The sequence below is a fragment of the Haliotis cracherodii genome, unplaced genomic scaffold, assembly GCF_022045235.1.
Source record: "Haliotis cracherodii isolate W230 unplaced genomic scaffold, xgHalCrac1.p SCAF_6, whole genome shotgun sequence".
NCBI classification, from domain to species: domain Eukaryota; kingdom Metazoa; phylum Mollusca; class Gastropoda; order Lepetellida; family Haliotidae; genus Haliotis; species Haliotis cracherodii.
In genome coordinates, this window is record NW_027266319.1 from 32,487 (window position 1) to 54,626 (window position 22,140).

The window sequence follows — 22,140 nt, forward strand, 5'->3', positions numbered from 1 at the left end:
AGGTACACATAGATATATTCATAAACACTTTGTTTTCTTTTAAATCACGTTTATAGATACTGACAGTGATGGAATAGGTTATAGACAGGATAGCATTGATGAAACTTAATAGGAGATCGTTAATTTAACATTGGTTCTCACCCTAAGAGACCAAACGTACAGAACTTAGTAAACGTTATTTCAGTATTTTGATACCGACCCTGGAATGCTCGCCAGGCGCAGATGTGGTATAACGAATGATATCATTAAACACCGGAGCGTGCTCGGTCGATAAAGATCGGAAACTACCGAGCGTTACCGAAGAATCCCGGAATTGGCGCAGCTTCGGGTTGTGTCATGGTTGACAGGTGTGTTGAAGAAGATACGATGTTTTGATAAGTTGAAAGTTCCGTTTGGCTACGTTCTTGGTGCCGTTTGGAAGAACCGGATAGCAGAAACAACACATGCAATCGGGAGAGGAATTCATGGCGAGTTTAGGCCACAGTACACGATGCGACGGACGCGAGTGACCTCCCTCCACCGGGAGACGGAACTAGCATAGCAGACTTCACGTTCTGTTCACCGATGGATGAGATTATGTTCTAAGTTTTTGAGTGGATGTATTTACAGTTTTAGTGTCCAAGATGTCTGCAAGTTTCTTGCACATCGGAGATATCGTGTCCCTTTATGCCGAAGGGAGTGTCAATGGATTTATCTCAACCTTGGGGTAGGTATTTTGTCAATTTGTACCTCGAAAATAGAAAACAACACGATTTCACGTTAGATGCGGTCCAGTTGTCACCAACCGCGCATGACGGACTTCCCCGCGTGCAGACGACCATTTCACATCTCCTCTCATACAACACACACAATCCACATGCAGAACACACTTTATAGTGAAAGACGTCTCGAGGAAATGGAAACTGCAGATCAATGAATGTTTGTGGTCATAGATCTAGATGTCTGAAACATTGATGGAAATTGAAAATTTTACCAAGACCATTGCGATGGACATATGATATAGATCTAGGTGTTGCTACCCCCTCTAAAGCCAAATATAGTACCCACACTTGATCCACCTGTTTGACGTCTGCTCATTTTCAGTTGAAAATAGGAGGGACACCAGTTCCATATATGAAGAGCAGAAATCACTTAGATAAAGAGTAAGACTTTAAAGGGGCACTGATCTAACGCAATTCCCCGGGACTGGTTGTTGCTTTTGTTATTGTTTTTTCCCAGTGAGTACCCGGATGTATAGCAGAAATCTAGACTAGTTCGCGACCTCTGCTGCGCCATTCGTTAGCGCATTAGTCACTTTTATGGGTAGTAATAAGGGCGTATGGTCACATTGATCAAATAAAATGAAATACAGTTTTCGAGATGTAGGTATCTTTGTGGGTAGCATCGGTAATGGTGACAAAGTTTTGATAAGTCACTTGCTTGGTAATTTTGCGATTTTCCTTCACACTATTTTGACTTGCAACACAAAGTAAATATTTCACCTGAGCATTGCTTTTTTTATGGTGTGTATATTTTTTTACCGTCAAAATGTGTAACATTTTCAAATTTATTAAACGCCTAAATATTCAGTTATTTTACAAAGGGACTGAAAAACATTTCCATCTGTATTATTATGATAACGAATTCCAAACATTTTGATGTTTTATGTCATCACCAAGAGACTGAAAATGTAACGTTGAAAAGTACATTTCTATGTTGTTTGGCTTCTAATCTTACATAATAATCTGTTGTGTTGTTTGTAGGCCCTTTTGATCGTCTTAATCAATGTGGACAGACTTTTTAGTCAAAATGAAATATTTACACATTTTATAAATTGCCTGAGAGAATCACATTTTACAAATTGACGGTAATATATACAAGCTTACAAAGGAAAAGACCTGTGAAACACCGTCTATCGCGCATTGAAGAATTTCCCAACCAAGACGCAGAGAAACAAGGAAGAATCGGTTCAATCCTACAGCAAATGAAAAAAAAAAAATGCAAATACCATAATTACAACCTACCCAATTTATGTGTATAAATTTTAGGCAGCTTCCTTGTTCGAGGAATGTATCCGTGAATATCCACACAAAGGAACAATATCCCACTTGTATGCAGCTGTACAAAGAAACTTAATCGATGTCACGTGTCTCTGTAACAATCAAATATTTTAAAGATATATATCGTCTCAAGGGTCGGCTGAGAAAGCCCACGTGACAACTATTTTCATAACGTCCACGGTTCCTAAAAAATCCATTGAGTTATAGATAACAATGACCAATCAATCAATGTATCATCAGTTAACCCTTTGAACAAAGTAATTTGTTTTTACATTGGCACTTCACGCAATGATATAAGTGTATTCCCTTTGTTTTAGTAAACCTACCCATGTAAACACTCACTTTTGACATATCCACTGTGCAAGATAACAGTGATTAATCAATCAACATATTTTCTGTTAATCCTTTGATGACTAGGAACGATCCGTTGATTTACCCAAAAATGTAAATCAACTGATCATTCACCTCTTGCTGGTCTGCCACGTGCATATTACATAACACACATTTCACCTCACTTCAAACCTGGATTTAGATTGAATAATTACCCCAGACACAATAAATGCCAAATGGGAACCTTCGTCAGGTAATCTAAGTGGTGCTACCACTAATTGTACCTGTAATAAATTCATTAACTGAGCATCAAGTGAATGACAACAATACACAAGTTTAGGGGTTATACGAGAAAACGTGGATGACAACAAGGGAGTAGTAATCGTATTATCCACGCAATCCAAAATCCCCAAACGCTTTCACTGCATGGATACTTTTTTTAGTATTAATTTATAACCATCTGGGGTATTTCCAAATGACGAGATCCGATGAGCTCCGCCATTCTTTTTGTATGTTTGTTTAGGCTGAAGAAATTAATTAACATGCGCCCTTTGTCGAAATCTTTATAGATCACGGTTAACCAATCAGTGTTTATGCAAAAATGCGTAAAACAAATATTGCCGCCCGCCTCCAAGTATATTCAGCTGTCCTTGCAAACGGTAGCCCAGTCTCTGGTCATGCTCAGTTGCGTTGCGTATCATCCGGGTACTCACGGGGAAAAAAACAATAACAAAGGCAACAACCAGTCCGGGGAATTGCGTTAGATCAGTGCCCCTTTAAAGAATGGTGCAATAATTGAATAAATGCTGGTTTTACGATATAGCCCATCTACGCAAGATATGCTTCGGTTGACTGATCAGGCTTAATATTTGTACGAATATTACCGCAACCTTTATATTTCATTTCAAGGGCTAACAACAATCGCTGGCAGGTATTACCCTCTCAAACAAGAAAAACCTTGAATGATATATTTACAACATCAATGTTCAATTTATTTTTCATTGAAGATGTTGAGATTTGCTGCTAGAGTATTTGAGTCCTTTAATCTATAATTTGGGACAAAAGACCATAAATTAATGATTAGATTGTCATCTAACTGCCTCACTATAAAACAATCTCACCTTGAATACATTGTATTATTTAAATATTGACTTTCGCTAGTTGTGAGTTCATTGGAGTATGAACCTTCATAGAGTGAGGGCCATACTGTATGAACCTTCATAGAGTGAGGGCCATACTGTATGAACCTTCATAGAATGAGGGCCATACTGTATGAACCTTCATAGAGTGAGGGCCATACTGTATGAACCTTCATAGAGTGAGGGCCATACTGTATGAACCTTCATAGAGTGAGGACCATACTGTATGAACCTTCATAGAGTGAGGGCCATACTGTATGAACCTTCATAGAGCAATGATAGAGTGAGGGCCATACTGTATGAACCTTCATAGAGTGAGGGCCATGCTGTATGAACCTTCATAGAGTGAGGGCCATACTGTATGAACCTTCATAGAGTGAGGGCCATACTGTATGAACCTTCATAGAGTGAGGGCCATACCGTATGAACCTTCATAGAGTGAGGGCCATACTGTATGAACCTTCATAGAGCAATGATAGAGTGAGGGCCATACTGTATGAACCTTCATAAAGTGAGGGCCATACTGTATGAACCTTCATAGAGTGAGGGCCATACTGTATGAACCTTCATAGAATGAGGGCCATACTGTATGAACCTTCATAGAGTGAGGGCCATACTGTATGAACCTTCATAGAGCAATGATAGAGTGAGGACTATACTGTATGAACGTCAGAGCTTGAAAAGTGACATGAGTGTATGCATCCTCACAGTGACATCTTTGTAGTTTGTTTACAACAAATTTATTCAAATAATATCGTCATTAGTAGAGCAAGGTCTGCCAAGAACTACCTCATTAAGTCAGTCACAATGACAGCATGCTGTAATACATTTACATCAGGTTCAAGACGTCAAAAGGCAGACATCATAAAAGTAACCGGAGAGGTTTGCTGAGTTGTAATTGAACCTGTGGCAAGATACAAGTCTCAGTCTTCATTGTTCAATTGGCTGATTATTGAAAGGTGATTTACGTAATTGTTAAAGTTGTCACAAATGTGCGATTTAAAAAAAATAAATTTAATGTCCATAACATATTACATATGAAAGAACGCATGCAGTATATTGTGGTACGTATTGCAGTACATGAATCATTATTGCAATAAGATTTGACTTTCCTACTTTTGAACACTGTAAAGTCATACACTTATTACATTAATGACTCAGTCTAGGATAATGCTAACTGTACATGCTGTAAGTTAGCTTTGTTTGTTCAGAGCTCTAGATAACCTTTTGAGCAGTTGAGTTTTTACTCTAGAGTTTCTATTTTAACTGGGTTATTATTACACTTTTCTTTGGGTAACCAATTTTTTTCACTCATCTGTTCACCACTCTATTGGGTATTTCCCCCAAAGAGTGAACATTTTAACATGTTTAAGATTTAAAAAAAAATGAAATAATGTTTTAGATGTACATAACAATGATAACCGTTCTTAATATATAGGCTTGACTTGGAAAGTAAATAAGCTCATAATTGTGTTTCGAAAATTAGCTCTTTTGTACGCATGCTGAAAAAGCTTCATTCATGTTCATTGGGTATTTACACGTGCTGTTTTATACTTTTGAGTTTTTCATTTAATGCATGCGTTTCTGTACGCAAGTTAGTTGAAAGTAATTGGGTTTTGAATATTTTTTGGGGGTGTATTTTACGCACATGTACTGCTTATCTGTAGTTCTGTTTGTTGTTTGACACTGGAGTCTGGACCAGACAATCTAGTGATTGATATTGTTAGTAATGATGCACGCCCTCTGGGAACAATGATGCGTAATCAACCAGGTCACTGAGTCACTGCCTCATACGACCAGCATAGGTTGCTAGGGACCAATTCTAGCCTAGTATCCTCATGGTAGACTCTAACCCTCTGAAACTATGTAATGTTGACAGAAACGAGGAACTGCATTTAAATTCAAAAGGAGCCCCAGTGAGATGAGATATTCAGAACCTCAATCTAGACTTGCTTCATTTAGGGCTATAATATTACAGTAAGGGGAAAAAATATGGTTCAGGGGTTGGGGTCTCCCAGACCCTAGAGAATAAATTAAGAACTGGAACAGACAGTCCCATAGGGCTGCTGTCTGACCACTCCCCAGGGGATTCCTCAGGTCTCTGTTTATCAGTGTGTGACATTATGAGTTTTTGTACCACAGAAGACCTAGTGGACAAAAACTGTTAGTTTCTAACCCTGGTATCGTGATACATATTGGTGTCTCAAGTATGGCTATGGGTAGGCATATCATGACAACTCCAACATACACTACTCCGGTACTGTATATCAAAGACTTAATTTTCCTGAAATCTAAATTTGCTTTTGAATACTACGACTTGTCATGTGAATGCTTTTGCTTAATGTGACTAGCACTTGAACGCTGTTGATAAGGTTGTGTTTACAGTGGTACATGCAGATGATACCAGGAAGTCCATGTTCACTGTTGGTGCAGACGAAGACGAGCTGGTTAAAGCCTTAACACAGGGTGCCTTGGAATGCTGGACTTCACTCTTGAACGATATTATGTTTGGCAACATAATCAGGCATTTGGAACATTTGTTCCCCCAAACTAGGGTGCTGATATAACTAATTTGGCATGATTAGCGGATTAGTGAAGTCATCTGCCATTGGCCCCATAAACAGGGACATTAAATCTGCCATTGACCTCATAAACAGGGATATTTTATTAAGAAAAAGGTTTTACTGATTTTAACTATATCATATATATATATATGGACCTAAAAAGAATAATATGTGTGTTTCCAATATTCTGACCGACTCTAATCTGGAACCTCTGACCCCCAAACATTTTTCTTGTTGTTCTCCTGGTATTGATTGTCATGGCGGAGGGGTAGCCTAGATGTCAGACCATTTGCCTGTTGCGCTGAAGCCCTGGGTTCAATTCTCCACATGGGTACAATATGTGAAGCCCATTTCTAGTCTCTTGCCATGACATTGACAGAATATTGCAATATCCATACTCACTTGCCTCTGGTATTGTCCCTTATTTATACCACGAGTACATTTGTTGTGCAACGCTATACTTAAGCCAGTCATGGTCTTCAGTTGAAAACAGGTTTTAGGTACTGCCAGGGGTTCATCTAGTTCCTGTACAGAGTCCCGCTGAGTATTCAGCCCCAAGTCTGCAGCAAATGTCTTTTAAAATTGCCAGAATGGAATTAATAATGTCCCCATTCATCATGTTCATGTTTATGATATATATGATAACTAGTTAGGAGGCAATAAAGAGGCAGAGGTTTTACATTATTGCACCAAATACAATCTCAAACTACAAGGTAAAATATCTCTGAATTAAGAAAATATGAACTTTAAAAAAATCCCAACTTTGAACAATGTTATCTTCCCAATTAGTTTAAGATCTTGGATAAATCCCTGATTTCCGATTACCATTTTTCCAAGAAATAATAATATTTTTTACTTATCGACCATATTTGTGGATGGGCTTAAACAGCAAACAAATATTTTTTGTCAATTATTTTCAAGACATGTTGTATTCTTTTGAAGTGGTCAAGCTGGTACAGTGTGTGTAGTAGGCTTCTCCATTCAAATCTTCTTGTCACTTCACAGAGTTATGCCAAGTAATTTAATATGATAAGATACTATGATACAATAAATTATGTGGAATGAAATTAAAAAAATAATAAGTATTTAAAAGAAATCTAGTTCCTTATGTTTTAATTCTTTAAGAATAACAATGAACTGTCTTACCTAATGTATTACTTATCGTTGTCTTTCACCAGTGTTTACATGTACATTAATCATACTGTTAATACAGAGATGTATGGGCGAGCCTCGTCCATCATGCAGATTAAGTTAAGTTAAACATGAAGCAGCTTGACTGACATGTCAGCCTATTGTAAAGCCATCTTGTATTTGAAAAGTCATTAGCATTTAAATCTATAACCTCTGTTGATTCACCTAGACTAACATCTAGTCTCTGAAATGAACATATCTTACAGAAAAAAAACACTTGTTAAATTATCTTAATAAAAATATAATAAAAAGGAGCTCAGAGACTCTCTTCATTTTCAGATACTGCAGTAATCTAGACTTGCCAAACATTATAGACTTGTAAGGCTGTATTGGCTTTATTTGTATCAGGGTCTGTAAGACAGACAGATACTCCTAGGAGCGGGAACCCCATGGTGTCTCACCCTCACACATAGCTGCACGTTTTTGTGGAGGCTTGTTGACCCTTGGCCCTGCTCTCATGCCACGCCCACCCTTAATAAAGCCCACATTTCCAGCAGGGTGTCACCTCTGTTTGCTCATGTCCTCACCTCTCAATCTGTCTCTATCATTAAACATACAAGTCACATCTTCCTACTTCGAACTGTTGGACTGTCAGGTGGCTGTTTGCCCTTGTTTTCAGCCATCTTGATTATCTGCCCCCTCAAACTGTGTCAGGGTGGTTTACATGAATCAAGGAATATATATACTACTCAAGAGAAGTTAAGGAACTCCCGATTATTGTATATGACTGTAGTTAATCTGTCATGCCATGACTTCACAGGAGAAACTTATATTAGTTTGTGCCTGTTTTATGTTGGTCATTAACTTCTTTCCAATGTTGCCTTGGTTACTTGACAATATGGGGTGAAGGGGTAGCCTAGTGGTTAAAGCGTAGGCTTTTATGCCAAGGGCCCGGGTTCAATTCCCCTCATGGGTACAAAGTGTGAAGCACTCTTTTGGTGTCCCCTGTCATGATATTGCTGGAATATTGGTAAAGGCGACGTAAAATCCAACTCACCCACTACTTGAAAATAGGCGAGAATGAGATTCTGGAAATTTTGAAGTTGATGAAGTGTACATGATGATTCAGGGATAGAAATTAACCAAAAAAAGTCTAATAGTGATAACACATTAACAGATAGCAATAACCACCCACCCACCCCCCAGTGTGTGAAATTCTCCTGTCCCTGTGGATACTAAGGTCCTGGCTAGCAGGCTAGTGCTAATTTCAATTTCTATCCCTATAACTTGATTGATGATAAATCAAATACTGACACAACTTTCCAATTCTGAATGAATTGTAGACCCCTTGCCAAAATAGTATATCTTCATCATGTGTCAGTTTACCTGGCTTACGTGGGCTTAACATATATCAGCGAGTGGAGACAGAGTCGATTCACTATCATCCAACAGCCATCACCATGATCGCAACTGCTACTTTATCGATCAATACATTCAAGTGATTAATTCTTGACTTTCTTGAATATCTGCAGATCATTATGTCATTATTCTCATAGTAATATCCATGCAGGTACAAGTGAAAGTGTACAATAGCTCAGATGAACGGCAGCTGTTATTGAGTCGTAACTCCTCTCCCTGTCTACTAATGCCAGGAGATTAATGGTAGATACACAGTAGTATACCACAGGCATAATGAGCTACAGGTGGGCCGACCAGCTCTCTCACCAGTTGAGCCCTCCAGGCGAGGGCAACACCAGGGTAGTACCAGTGCAATACCACTTGTATCTCCCAGTAATGCATGCTTCATTCTGTGTTTAACCATCGTTACAGGATGTAATCCATGATACTTTCCAATTATCGAGTGATATTGAATCCATTTCTAGAGGTAGCAGATGGTTTGAAATGTGAGACTTATCGACATCATTATCATCCCTGATTTGTTATGGGAGCCTTTTTGTCAAATCAACTGGAATGTGTGATTATATCTTAATGAGCTCATTATACCTGGGGTGATTTCGGGTGAGACTATGAATGTCCCCATGCTGGTGGTAAGAAGTCACTAAATGGATCGGGTGGTCAGACTTGGTGATTTGGTTGATTGCATGTCATCGTATCCCAATTCTGTGGATCGAAGCTCATGATGTCAATCACTGGATTCAGAGATCAACTGAGAATGTTGTGTCAGTCGTTACTGGATCAGCATCTCAACACAAAGTGAGTGAGTGAGTGAGTTGATTTTACTCCGCTTTTAGCAATATTCCAGCAATATCATGGTGGGGGACACCAGAAATGGGCTTCACACATTGTACCAATGTTGGGAATCGAACCCAGGTATTCGGCATGACAAGCGAAAGCTTTTAACCACTAGTCTACCCGACCGCCCGCTAAAGTTTGAGATTATCATAATGGGATCAATTATTGATCCAAACTTGACCTTGTATTGTTTAGAATCTTGTGTCTTCCTTCTGTCAGTGTGGCAGCAGTAGCGAGCTGGTCCTCTGTATGACTGATGAGAAGCAACAGTTGTGTACATAACAGCTTGGGTTTAGTTGAGGCAGTGACTTGAACCTTGACTAACAATTCGTCCCAGAAATAAAGTTATCTTATTAAAAAATATATTTCTACAAAATGAATACACTAAACTTTGGTTTTAACAAACTGAAAGGGACCACAAATTTTAGTTTGTTATAAGCATCTTTACAGCATATATGCAGCAAATAAAACAGTTAAATATATCTGTCAGTTTGTTATGTGCGTGTTCGTTATAAACATAGTTTACTGTAATATAATCCAAAAGGAGCCCAAGTCAATGCTTAATTCCAAGAGCTGAGACAATCTAGACTTGAGTGGATTTTCATGTTTTAATATATATTTACTTCTTGCAGTCACATTTTGGACAAACTAACCAAAAATGAAACTTACATTGCTGCAAGATTCTCAATCCTCCAGCTATGTTACCATGGTTACTATGTCTGCCAACTTCAATCATAAATCTGTGAGAGCTGCATCTAAATTGTGCTAAATTTTCTGATATTAAACAAATAGTATTTGAGGGAAATATGTATCTCAAAGAGCTTTTATGAAATCAAAATGTATAAAGACCATTTTTGTAAGTAAATCTCCTTAAGCCTTTGGCGTACAGATAATAAGAACGAATCTGGATTATTGGGTACACATTGATTGTGCCAAACATGTCCATAGCTGCATTCATTTCATTAAAAAAGGATTTTTCATCATATACCCAATAATGAATTGCATGTTTTTCAAACAATAACATGATATAACACTGATAGAAACTGACAGTTTTCGTCCACTAGTCCTTATAATGATATCATATAGCAAAACCTTAAAAAAGGGCAAATTTCTACTAGTCCTTGTAGTACCTTAACTACTGGGCAGTTTGGCAAGAACTACGGGACTAATAAGTGATAATTTCTAAAGCTGATATTATCATGATTATAGCATTTAGAAACATTTAGTTATTGATATAACATCTTTAATATGGGAGAGGTATCAGTAGCTTGAGTCTGTAGCCAGAGGTGGCACACTTGTCTGAAGCTGTCTGGGAGTTATTGTTTACTGTGTAGAGTTGCCTCCCTTAGGCATGCCAGAATCCTCTGCTTATGTTGTCAAATGTCAGTTTCAACCAGATAATGTTTCCTGGTTTGTGAGCTCCACATTTTTACCAATGTGGTAAATGTTTAAAACCTACAATACTTCAGAACTTTCCTCCCATATTAAGCTCCATGAATAACTGGAAAATTGCTGATGCTGCGTAAAACAAAGTCCTTTCATTCCTACTTAAAGCTGACATACTGAGATAAAAGTGAAATAAGTTGTTGAACATGTTTAAGGCAGCATGAAACCGAGCCTGCTCTCTCTCTCCAGAATTATGTTTGTTTGTTGTTTTACGCTGCACTCAGCAATATTCCAACTATATGACGGTGGTCTGTTAATAATCGAGTCTGCACCAGACAATCCTGTGATTGACATCATGAGCATCAATCCACCCATTTTGGATATGATGACATGCATCATCCAAGTCAGCGAGCCTGACCTCCTGATCCTGTTAGTCGCCTCTTATGGACAAGCATAGTTGCCATTTACGGCAAGCATGGGTTGCTGAAGACCTATTCTACCCCGTATCTTCATGGGTCCAAGAATTTTGATTGTCTACTGAATTCTTTTAGTGAGTTTAGCCGACAGTTTACCCCATGTCATGAATTCATGAATTCTCATTTGATCAGTGGGGATTAAGAATTTAGTATTTGCTTTAAAAGGGTTTGTATGGTTTACCATGTGTACCAGTAACTTGGAAAATATGCTTGCATGTAGATTGGTAACAATGTTAGTGTTGGAAATTAAGAATGAAAGTCAGTGGTTCTTTTCAAAACCCTGATTACATAAATAAAAGAACTTGGGGGTCCTCTTTTAATTACAATAGCAGCAAGCCAGTCAGGCGCTCCTAATTGGGATGATGATTGTCACATGGACCCACACTTGGCAGTTTGTACCATTCTCAGTCTGTCAAGTGGACATAAGTGCTGTGTGGGAAACACAGACATTGTCCGGCTATGTTGAGTGGAAATTATGTGTGAAATGCAAACATTGTCAGTCTCTGTACAATTAGGATAGTCAGGTTCAGTGATAGAAAATAACAGTTTTAGTCCACTAGTCTTTATCATGTTTATGTTGATAATATATAGCAAAACCATTAGAAAGTCCTTAGGATACCTTAACTATTTGGCAGTGTGGCAGTTTGGCAAGGACTAAAGGACCACGTAGTGCCAATCACTATTTAGTAGATAAATAATCCCTGATATTTTCTGTTGGAGAAATAATCCCCATGTACAGTGTCAGAGAAATAATCCCTGATGTAATAAGAGACATAATCTCTGATGTATAATGTTAGAGGAATAATCCCTGATGTATACTGTTAGATAAATAATGCCTGATATATACTGTTAAAGAAATAATCCCTGGTGTATACTGTTAGATAAATAATCTCTGATATATACTGTTAGAGGAATAATCCCTGATGTATTCTGTTAGATAAATAATCTCTGATATATACTGTTAGAGGAATAATCCCTGATATATACTGTTAGAGGAATAATCCCTGATGTATACTGTTAGAGGAATAATCCCTGATATATACTGTTAGATAAATAATCCCTGATGTAATAAGAGATATAATCTCTGATGTATACTGTTAGATAAATAATCTCTGATATATACTGTTAGAGGAATAATCCCTGATGTATACTGTTAGAGAAATAATCCCTGATGTAATAAGAGATATAATCTCTGATGTATACTGTTAGAGGAATAATCCCTGATATATACTGTTAGAGGAATAATCCCTGATGTATACTGTTAAAGGAATAATCCCTGATATATACTGTTAGATAAATAATCCCTGATGTAATAAGAGATATAATCTCTGATGTATACTGTTAGATAAATAATCTCTGATATATACTGTTAGAGGAATAATCCCTGATGTATACTGTTAGAGGAATAATCCCTGATGTATACTGTTAGATAAATAATCCCGGATGTAATAAGAGATATAATCTCTGATGTATACTGTTAGATAAATAATCTCTGATATATACTGTTAGAGGAATAATCCCTGATGTATACTGTTAGAGGAATAATCCCTGATGTATACTGTTAGATAAATAATCCCTGATGTAATAAGAGATATAATCTCTGATGTATACTGTTAGATAAATAATCTCTGATATATACTGTTAGAGGAATAATCCCTTATGTATACTGTTAGAGAAATAATCCCTGATGTATACTGTTAGATAAAACACTCATACGCCTTGGCCACCTTTGTCTTGGTCTTCTGTTTGTTGAGAACATGTAATAAATAAGATGTCAAGAAGCTAAATTCTATGAAGAGTCGATGGGGTCATAATCACAGGCCTGGTTTTTATATGGAACTCAAGAGGTGCCATAATTATAGCTGATCCCAGCCTGTCACTTAGCATGCTTAAAGATCTACTCTTCAGATATTCAGCATGTTGAGATAACAGGTTTTCAGTCCTTTGATAAACTTTCCTCAGCAAGATACGCGAGTGAATCGTAACAGCCCTATTAATTATTGAAAATTTGTTACATACATACAGACAGACGGACAGACAGACAGACAGACAGACATATATGTTACATATACACATACATCATACATACATTCACACATACACACACACACACACACACACACACACACACATACATACATATATACTAAACCACAAAAGAAATGTCACCCCAAGTAACATTGCATGAAAAGTTGTCATTTGAATATGGGTAATTTTTGTCAAAGTTTCAAAAATTTAACATTACCTTGTCTGGAAAAATGAAATTTGATGATTAAAAAACAGCAGTTGACAATAATACCGATCGCCCAAACGCATCACGGCAACGGCAATGGTAACCCGATGCACGTGAGTTCCGTGCAAACTGAAATGCACATGCGTTCCCCCATTTCTTGCCCTATTAAAATCTACCCAGATCGGATAACATTCATTCTTATTGAATTGCTACCACATGCCAAGATTGACAAGAAATCAGCGAGACCAAGCCCTTGGACGATTGCAAGCTGGACAAACTGCATGGCAAGTAGCCAATGCATTTCAAGTAGCCAATGCATTCCACCCAACGTCAGGATCGTCAGATTGTGCGACAGCATCTTCAAGATCACTTTGTTACTGCTGCTTTGTTACTGCTGCGGAAACTGCTCGACAGACCTTGGGGACACACCAGCGACACATTAGTGCGGACACTGTGCATCGACGATTGACGAGCAGACTGCTCCACTGTCACAGGCCACAACGAGGACCTATTCTGACACCACGTCATCGCCGGGACCATCTTCAGTGGGCAACACAGCACCACCATTGGCGCCACCAGCAGTGGAGAAGAGTCCTCTTCTCAGACGAGAGCCGTTACTGTATCTCAACAGCAGATGACAGAGAGAGAGTGTGGCGACGCCTTGGGGAACGTTATTCGGATGCTTGTGTTGTTGAGAGAGACTCGTGGGGTGGTCTGAGCATCATGGTGTGGGGTGGAATTGGTCTTGCACAGAGGTTCAGGCCTGTGGTCTTCTAGAACATCGGTCCAGGGAGAGGCAATGGTGTCACAGCAGCTCGGTACATTGATCAAGTCTTGAGACCACATGCCATACCTCATTTGGCACGTCACCGCAACCACGAGTTTCAGCATGATAACGCCCGTGCCCACACTGCGAGAGCAACAAGATACTTCCTCCAGCAGAATGGCATCAGAACCACAGAACCATGCAGTGGCCTGCCCTCAGTCTCGATTAAGTCCCATTGAGGACCTGTTGGTCGAGATGCAAAGACGGCTGAATGACGTACGACCAAGGCCGACAACTGTAGCTGAACTGCATCAGGCGTTCCTCAGAGTGTGGGCTCCAGTGCCTATGGCCTTCATTAACCATTGTACGGCAGTCATCAATGCACATGGTGGACACACAAAATATGGACTTGTGATGCCATTTTCTCTGAGATTTGTGTTGTGTTTTACTTTAAGAACATTTGACACTTAATTTCAACCTTAATGATCAGTTTTGCCAAGTTTCATCTTTTTAATATGTCTCAAAGAATGTTTACAGTGTTTGGACAAATAAGGTTTCTCATATATTTATCCATAGTGATGTTTCTTTTGCGGTTCAGTATATTACCATGATTACTGTTGAGAGGTAAATGACACATGTACAAAAGTAGTTTATGGTCGTCATCATCACTGTCATAGCTTATGCTTCGGAAAGGTCTCACAAACTCTGAATAAGTCACAATTCGAGTCACATAATCATTTTTCTCATACTGCTTGTGTTACACAGATGTCTGTTAACTTTAGGCCTTCTTGAACATGTTGAAGCACAAGATTAACAAGATAGGACATTGGGAACACTGGTCACTAGGGCTGTTATGATTCACTTGCATATTCTGTGAAAAGATCCGTATCCATTCATGAATTGAATTCGTTTTTCCTGGCCACTAGAATCGAATACTGGTATTTATGAATATGCAAGCATGTGCATTTACATACCCTGTACCTAAAAATATCTATAAGAACATGTTATATGCATAGATTTCTTCAAAAACAGCACTCTTATAATTTGACAGTATTATGGTCACTGGTCATTAGCACATTTGAGCAGATACTAGTACCTGGATAAGTGCAGTATATAAATGTATGATATATTAATAATTAACAAACCATATCAAATAATTTATTTTATTAATGTTTCACTGAATATGACAAATAATGCTTCCACTGCTGACTTGTTATTGTATTTGTGAATTAATATTCATATTCGTTACCCTATATTCGTGATACGAATCGTACTAGCCTCATAGTGTATTCGTTGCAGCCCTACTGGTCACTGTTTGTAGACTTTCTCATAACAACAATACATGTATGCACTCAAACACAGACACACTTTGCAAATACGGTCAAAAACAGGAGTTTTCGGATGTGCATAACAGCCTTTTCTTGTTCTAAAGTCAAGGTACCACAGCGAAGTTATGCTAATGTACTTATAATGTTATGAATATGTGATGCATGGTTAGCATGGTTATTCCCCGTGAAGGGGGAAATATGCACTGATATACACTGGGTGTTGTCCGTCTTCAGCTTTCCTCACATCAGTCACTGTTGCCAGCATTTAACCATGTTTGCTGTAACAAGGAAATTGAGGGGGTGGATGCCTATTATTATTTACACCATATGCAAGTTAAGTTTGTTGTCCAAGTTCGAGGGGCAGAGAACAAACTTTGCTCAACATTCAATGAAACTAAAACACTTTGATAATAGTTATGGGCAGTCATCTACCTCTCCTAGTGACTCTGCTGCATTTCCTGAATAAAGACCTGTAACACACTCTAGCACATATGGCCTGGCATGTAGATTACCGGGTTAAGTATGGGGCAAGGTTTCTTACAGATCGGCCTTGAAGTTGGCCAGGGAGTGCTTATTGGAGAAGAGCTCTTAATGCTCAGCTTCAATATGGTAATCTGAAATAATCAAGGTCCTAAACTGTAATAATGGTGGTATAGATTATAGAGGTCTGTAGAGAAGAAATAAACATTAAGATGTATGCTAGCATTATAACACTGTATTTACATGTGTTCCTGTGTGATATGCTTGATGTGTGCACTCAAACCATTCGCCATGTTTGGCAGGATTAAACAGAAACTGTTCAAGATGTTGTAGGGTTCTTTCACACACAAATCGCCACTGTTGGCTGTAGTTCTACAAAGCCCTGAGTTCTGTCATGTCCATGGTTCCGTTGTGGGCCGACAAGTTTCTGGGCTGACAAGTTTCTGGGCTGACCTGTCTGCAGCTGCCTTTCATGAGTGATCTTGCCTGGCTAGTCAAGGTCAACTGAGTGCAAGTTAAATCACCCAGTTGCTTAAAACTTGCGTTGAAAGAACAAGAAGTTGAAGGTCCAACCTGTCTTGAGAGACAGGATGACAATGCCTTGATAGACAGTATGAAAATGTTTTGATTGACAGGATGACAATGCCTTGATTGACGGGATGACAATGCCTTGATTGACGGGATGACAATGCCTTGATAGACAGTTTGAAAATGTCTTGATAGACAGTTTGAAAATGTCTTGATAAACAGTATGAAAATGCCTTGATAGACAGTATGAAAATGTCTTGATTGACAGGACAGTGTCTTGATAGACAGTATGAAAATGTCTTGATTGACAGGAGGACAATGTTTTGAACGACAGTATGACAATGTCCTGATTGACAGGATGACAGGTTCAGGCGTTATAAATATTGAAAAATTGTAGAAACTAGGAGACAAATCACATCTTGTTTCAGTTGAAATAATACAAACAATTACTTCAGAATCTACAAGGAGTTATAATAAAACTGAATATGTAAGTTGTCTTAAAAATATCTGCCAGACAGTTGGACAGGTAAAGGAAAATTTCACGCAGCCCGACAGGAAAGTAACCAGCCACGGGCAGATGGGCAAGCAGTTATCTCGGACACTGATTGACAGGATGACCATCCATTGGTTTCACAGAGAGTTGGCTGATAAATAGATCTGTTGGTTAGTTATGGCTTTTTGTCAAGGATGCCAAGGAGGTAGTCGTGGGAGTTATTGATTGTCCTGAATCTAAGTACCAACAAGGGAAAATCTTTCTACATCAGTCTCAGATCCAAGGCCCTGTATAGCAGTCCATTTACACTTTATCACTTCATTATCTGCGTAGTTAAATGTCCTTTTGCAGACATGTAATTAAACATGAACGACAGCAGCTTCTCCTTTGTGACGGAAACTGACCTACACACAGGTATATCTGTCTGTGACAAAACTACTGGTCCAAGTTTATCGCTTCAACTGGTAGACTTTATGTTAATTTGTGGACCTGTATTAGCTAATCCTAAATATGCTTGTGAGACCAAAAGACATTTGACTGAACTCAGGCTTTGGGCATTGCGGATTGAGATGTGTTGAAATAGAAAATGTATTGAAAAGTCTGACTGAAGTCCGACAAACTGAAGTAGGAGATCAGTCTCTGCCAACCACTTTGGAGCCTACTAGCCCGAAATTGTGTTGTGGCATTGCGTTCAGTATATTTTAATTTTACTACATGGACTAGTAAAAAAACTTGTGCTTTGGACCAGTAGGCCCGGGCTCGGGTGGAGCAGTTGTTTAAGGCACCACAATCCTCTGTGCATACAAGAAACTTATGATCATGGGTTCGAATCCTGGTTCGCCATGGTTTTGTTTCTTGTTTTCTTGCGCCAGACTCATTCAACATGTTCAAGTGGGTTTTGTTTATGATGGGTAATTCAGAGGTGGGTTGAAGTTGGAATGTAGCCAGCCTGCCTGCCCATGGCTGGTGACTTTTCTGTCCAGCTTCACGATATTTTCTTCCACCAGGTCTGGGCAGGTGATCATTGCACTGGTAGTTTTTCACTATAATAACTGATAACTGGGCCCACTGGGTGTAAGTTAGTAAAAACACAATTAGGTTAGAGTAAAGTATGTCTCATGGCTGGTAGTAATCCTGGCAACACTTGCAGGGACATATATGTGTGGTGCTGAAAAAGACCTGGGAGAATGGTTGTTCATCACCCCACTCCCTTCTTGCAGATACCACTTTCTTCACGTAGCAGCTGGATTGACAAACTAACGGGACCTACAGTGCCCACCACGTAACACAGGCTCTGGTTAGATACTGGAAAGAAATGAAAGAAAACCTGATTCTTTCATATATGTAAAGTTATCTGTGATGCCATGTTCATGATGTTGTTCATTTGTTTGATGTTTAATGCTGCACACAGCAGTATTGCAGCTATATGACAGTGGTCTGTAGATAATTGAGTCTAGAACAGACAATCCAGTGATTAACATCATGAGCATCAGTTGGGTAGTTATGGTATGGCTAATGCTAATGGTCAGTCACCGTGGCAGTGGATTGTCTGGTCCAGACTCGATTATTTACACTGAGGCCACTGTCTTATAGCTGGAATATTACTGAGTGTGATGTTGAACAACAATCAAACACTAGACTCTACAGCGATTGAAATTGACTCTTGTCCTAATTTCCTTGCCAAACTGCCAAATAGTTAAGGTATCATAAAGACTAGAAGAAATTTGCCATTTTTAAAAGGGTTTTCCTATTTGTTATAATTATAAGGACTAGTGAACTGAAACAGTAAGTTTCTATGGCTGCAGACATTCACATGTGCTAGGTTATGCACTAGCAGTGGTGAAAAATCAAGGGGTCCTTGTCATAACCCTAATGCTGAATAGTTAAGGTATCATAAGGACTAGTAGAAATTTGCCATTTTTAAGGGTTTTGCTATATGTTGTCATTATAAGGACTAGTGGACTAAAAATCTTAGTTTCTACCTCTGAAACACAGTGATAGATACTTGCACTGGTCCTGAGGATGGCTTGAGTCAGTTCGTCTAATGGTAAAGGTATCCTGAGAGCTTGTCCTCATGTTATTACTATTAGTCGGGCTAGTATACGTTTCAGGATAACAGTTTTCTAATTCCTCCAGCTGTTATTATATCAACAGTATGCATTTATCACTGAGAGGTCAAAGACCCATGCTTGTGCATTTTCTATAGGGCTTGTGAACACATGACTTCCCGGATTAATGCTCAACTGATTTTATCAGTATAGTTATGACCTTTGACCTTTGACTCATTTGATATTGGACCTGTGAAGATCCGGGTTAGAACAGGTCTTCAGCAGCCCATGCTTGCTTGTAAAAGGCAACTATGCATGTCATAAGAGGCTCACTGACCTGGTTAATGCATGTCATCATATCCCAATTGCGTTGCTCATGATGTCAATCACTGGATTGACTGGCCCAGCCTCAATTATTTACATACAATATCTCTAGTCTGGATCAGACAATCCAGTGATTGACATCATGAACATCTATCCTTGCAATTGGGATAAGACGACATGCATCAACCAAGTCAGCGAGCCTGACCACGCGATCCCGCTAGTCGCCTCTTACGACAAGCATGAGTTGCTGAAGACCAATTCTAACCTGAATCTTCATGGTAATTAACTATAAATTTAACTATATTTATTTATATGAAAGAATTGGGTTATTATTCTTATAGACACTTAAACAAATATTAATCATGACAAAGTTTTTAAGGGATATTGATTGGAGGCAAACCTATTTTTGTGATTGCTGCATTGCAGAGTGTTGCACCAGTTAGCCAATACTCAGAACTTGCTATAGTTCAGGACCTCCTTTTTACAACCCTGTGAAATCTATCCCTGAGAAGTGTGTGTGGACATGTTTGTTGTATGAACATGATGAAGCCAGTGATGAACGTCAAGGGTAAAAATTAACATTTTTAGTCCAGTAGTCCTTACAACGAGAGACCCGTGAACCTCGTGAAGATCCGGGGTAGAATAGGTCTTCAGCAACCCATACTTGCCGTAAAAGGTGACTATGCTTGTCGTAAAAGGCGAGTAACGGGTTAGGGTGGTCAGGCTCGCTGACTCTGGATAGAATAGGTCTTCAGCAACCCATGCTTGCCGTAAAAGGTGACTATGCTTGTCGTAAAAGGCGACTAAGGGGATTGTGTGGTCAGGCTCGCTGACTCGGTTGATGCATGTCATCGATCCCAATTACGTGGATCGATGCTCGTGATATTAATTACTGGATTGTCTGGTCCAGACTTGATTATTTACAGACCGCGGTCATATAGCTGAAATATTGCTGAGTGCGGCGTTAAACAACAAACCAACCAACCAACCAACCAACGAGAACATATAGCAAAACCTTTATAAATGGCCAATTTCAGCTCGTCCTTGTGAAACCCTAACTATTGGGCAGTTTGGCAAGGACTACAGGGCTAGGACCAATTTCTAACGCTGCATTCTTATGTAAGACAATCCTGCAGCAATAGAAACTAACAGTTTTAGTCCACTAGTCCTTATAATGATAATATATAGCAAACCCCTTAAACTTGGCAGATTTCTACAAGTCCTTATACCTTAACTATTTGGCAGTTTGGCAAGGACTGTGGAACATGTCAAAATTTCTATCACTGTGAACCCTGTCTTATATCGTCCCATGTTGGTTAATTTCTAACGCTTAACATGCTTTGCACAAGTAAAGTGAAAAACAAGGAAGACGATGAACATGTGTACACACTTCATGCACACAATTTCAATTAACCTGTGTCCATTTTTGTGTATAAAAAGATGTTTTCTTACTTTTGGCACACTGAAGTTCTAAAGGGCATGACTTGATGTTCTTTGTGAGTTGCACACTTGATTACAGCTTCATGTCTGTCCCTGAAGTTTCAACTGGATCAGGATGTGTCCTATATATGTTAGAAAAGAAACCTTGGCTCAGTGACATTTGATTTAGTTATTATTCTGTTGTTATACAGGGGACCAGAAAAGCTCACTAGAGAGAGAATGGTATGGAGCTGACAAACCTAGAAAACTTAGGGATTCAAACCACAATCGCCTTAGATGACTGGGTCACCCACGCCCCACCATGCTATACTAATGTGAATAAGCATGATCTGTCATCTTCCACTGATTTGTCATAGTTACAGTGTGAAGAGACTCATCTCTGAATTACTTTATTTTATTGCCATGTGTTTCAGCCTGGTTGATGACAGATGTGTGGTGCAACCCGATGCAGGGGATCTCAACAACCCACCCAAGAAATTTCGAGGTAAGGATTTGATTTCAGTAGAACAACACACAGCAGTATGTGAAATAATTTAAAAAAACGAGCAGGTAACCAATGAGTGTTGAGGGTTACCTGCCTGCATTCTGACATTACTAACATTGAAAATTGCAAAAAATATGAGACAAATTACGTCTTTGTTTCAATTCAGTTGAAATAGTGCAACCAATTACTTGAGAATCTACCTTAATAAAATTGAATATTTACACAGTCTTAAATTATCTGCCAGACAGTCGGGCAGGTGGAGGAAAATTTCATGCAGCCCGACAGAAAAGTTACCAGCAGTTTTTTTGCACACTGACATACAGAGTAAAACAACATACAGACGTCTTATCACTTTAGCTGATTGATAATATACTTCTCAATGTTTGGTAGGGATGTTCTCCGTGACCAAATAAAGATGTGGCAGAGAATATTACAAAATGGCTGCCGGTTGTGTCATTCTACTGAGATGATCTTTGAGCCAACCATTCACACGACCTCATCCACCCTAAGTATTTTCTCTTCGAAATTATATGGTTCACCAACACTGTCAAATTAAAAAAATGCACAGAGAAGGGGTGAAATTTTGTCTAGTCAGACGGGCCATATACTTTATTTTTCAGCAAGCTTTTTGTAATATTCACTGGCCATGGTCTAACAGGCCAGCAGTTAATTCGACCCCTGCCGTGTAACAGTAAGAA

The 22,140-nt window shown here is 38.9% G+C and overlaps 1 protein-coding gene across 7 annotated transcripts in view; it reads left to right on the forward strand.

The window, feature by feature from the left end:
- Positions 1-321: 321 nt before the first annotated feature.
- The window catches only part of LOC139445560 (inositol 1,4,5-trisphosphate-gated calcium channel ITPR1-like), a 253,058-nt gene continuing 231,239 nt past the window's right edge, over positions 322-22,140 (forward strand). For all 7 annotated transcript variants that reach the window (XM_071226708.1, XM_071226711.1, XM_071226710.1 and 4 more), the window contains exons 1-2: positions 322-706; positions 21,372-21,442. In XM_071226708.1, coding sequence (XP_071082809.1) covers positions 624-706; positions 21,372-21,442 — 154 coding nt within the window. In that variant the 5' untranslated portion in view covers positions 322-623. The remainder of the gene's footprint in view (positions 707-21,371; positions 21,443-22,140) is intronic.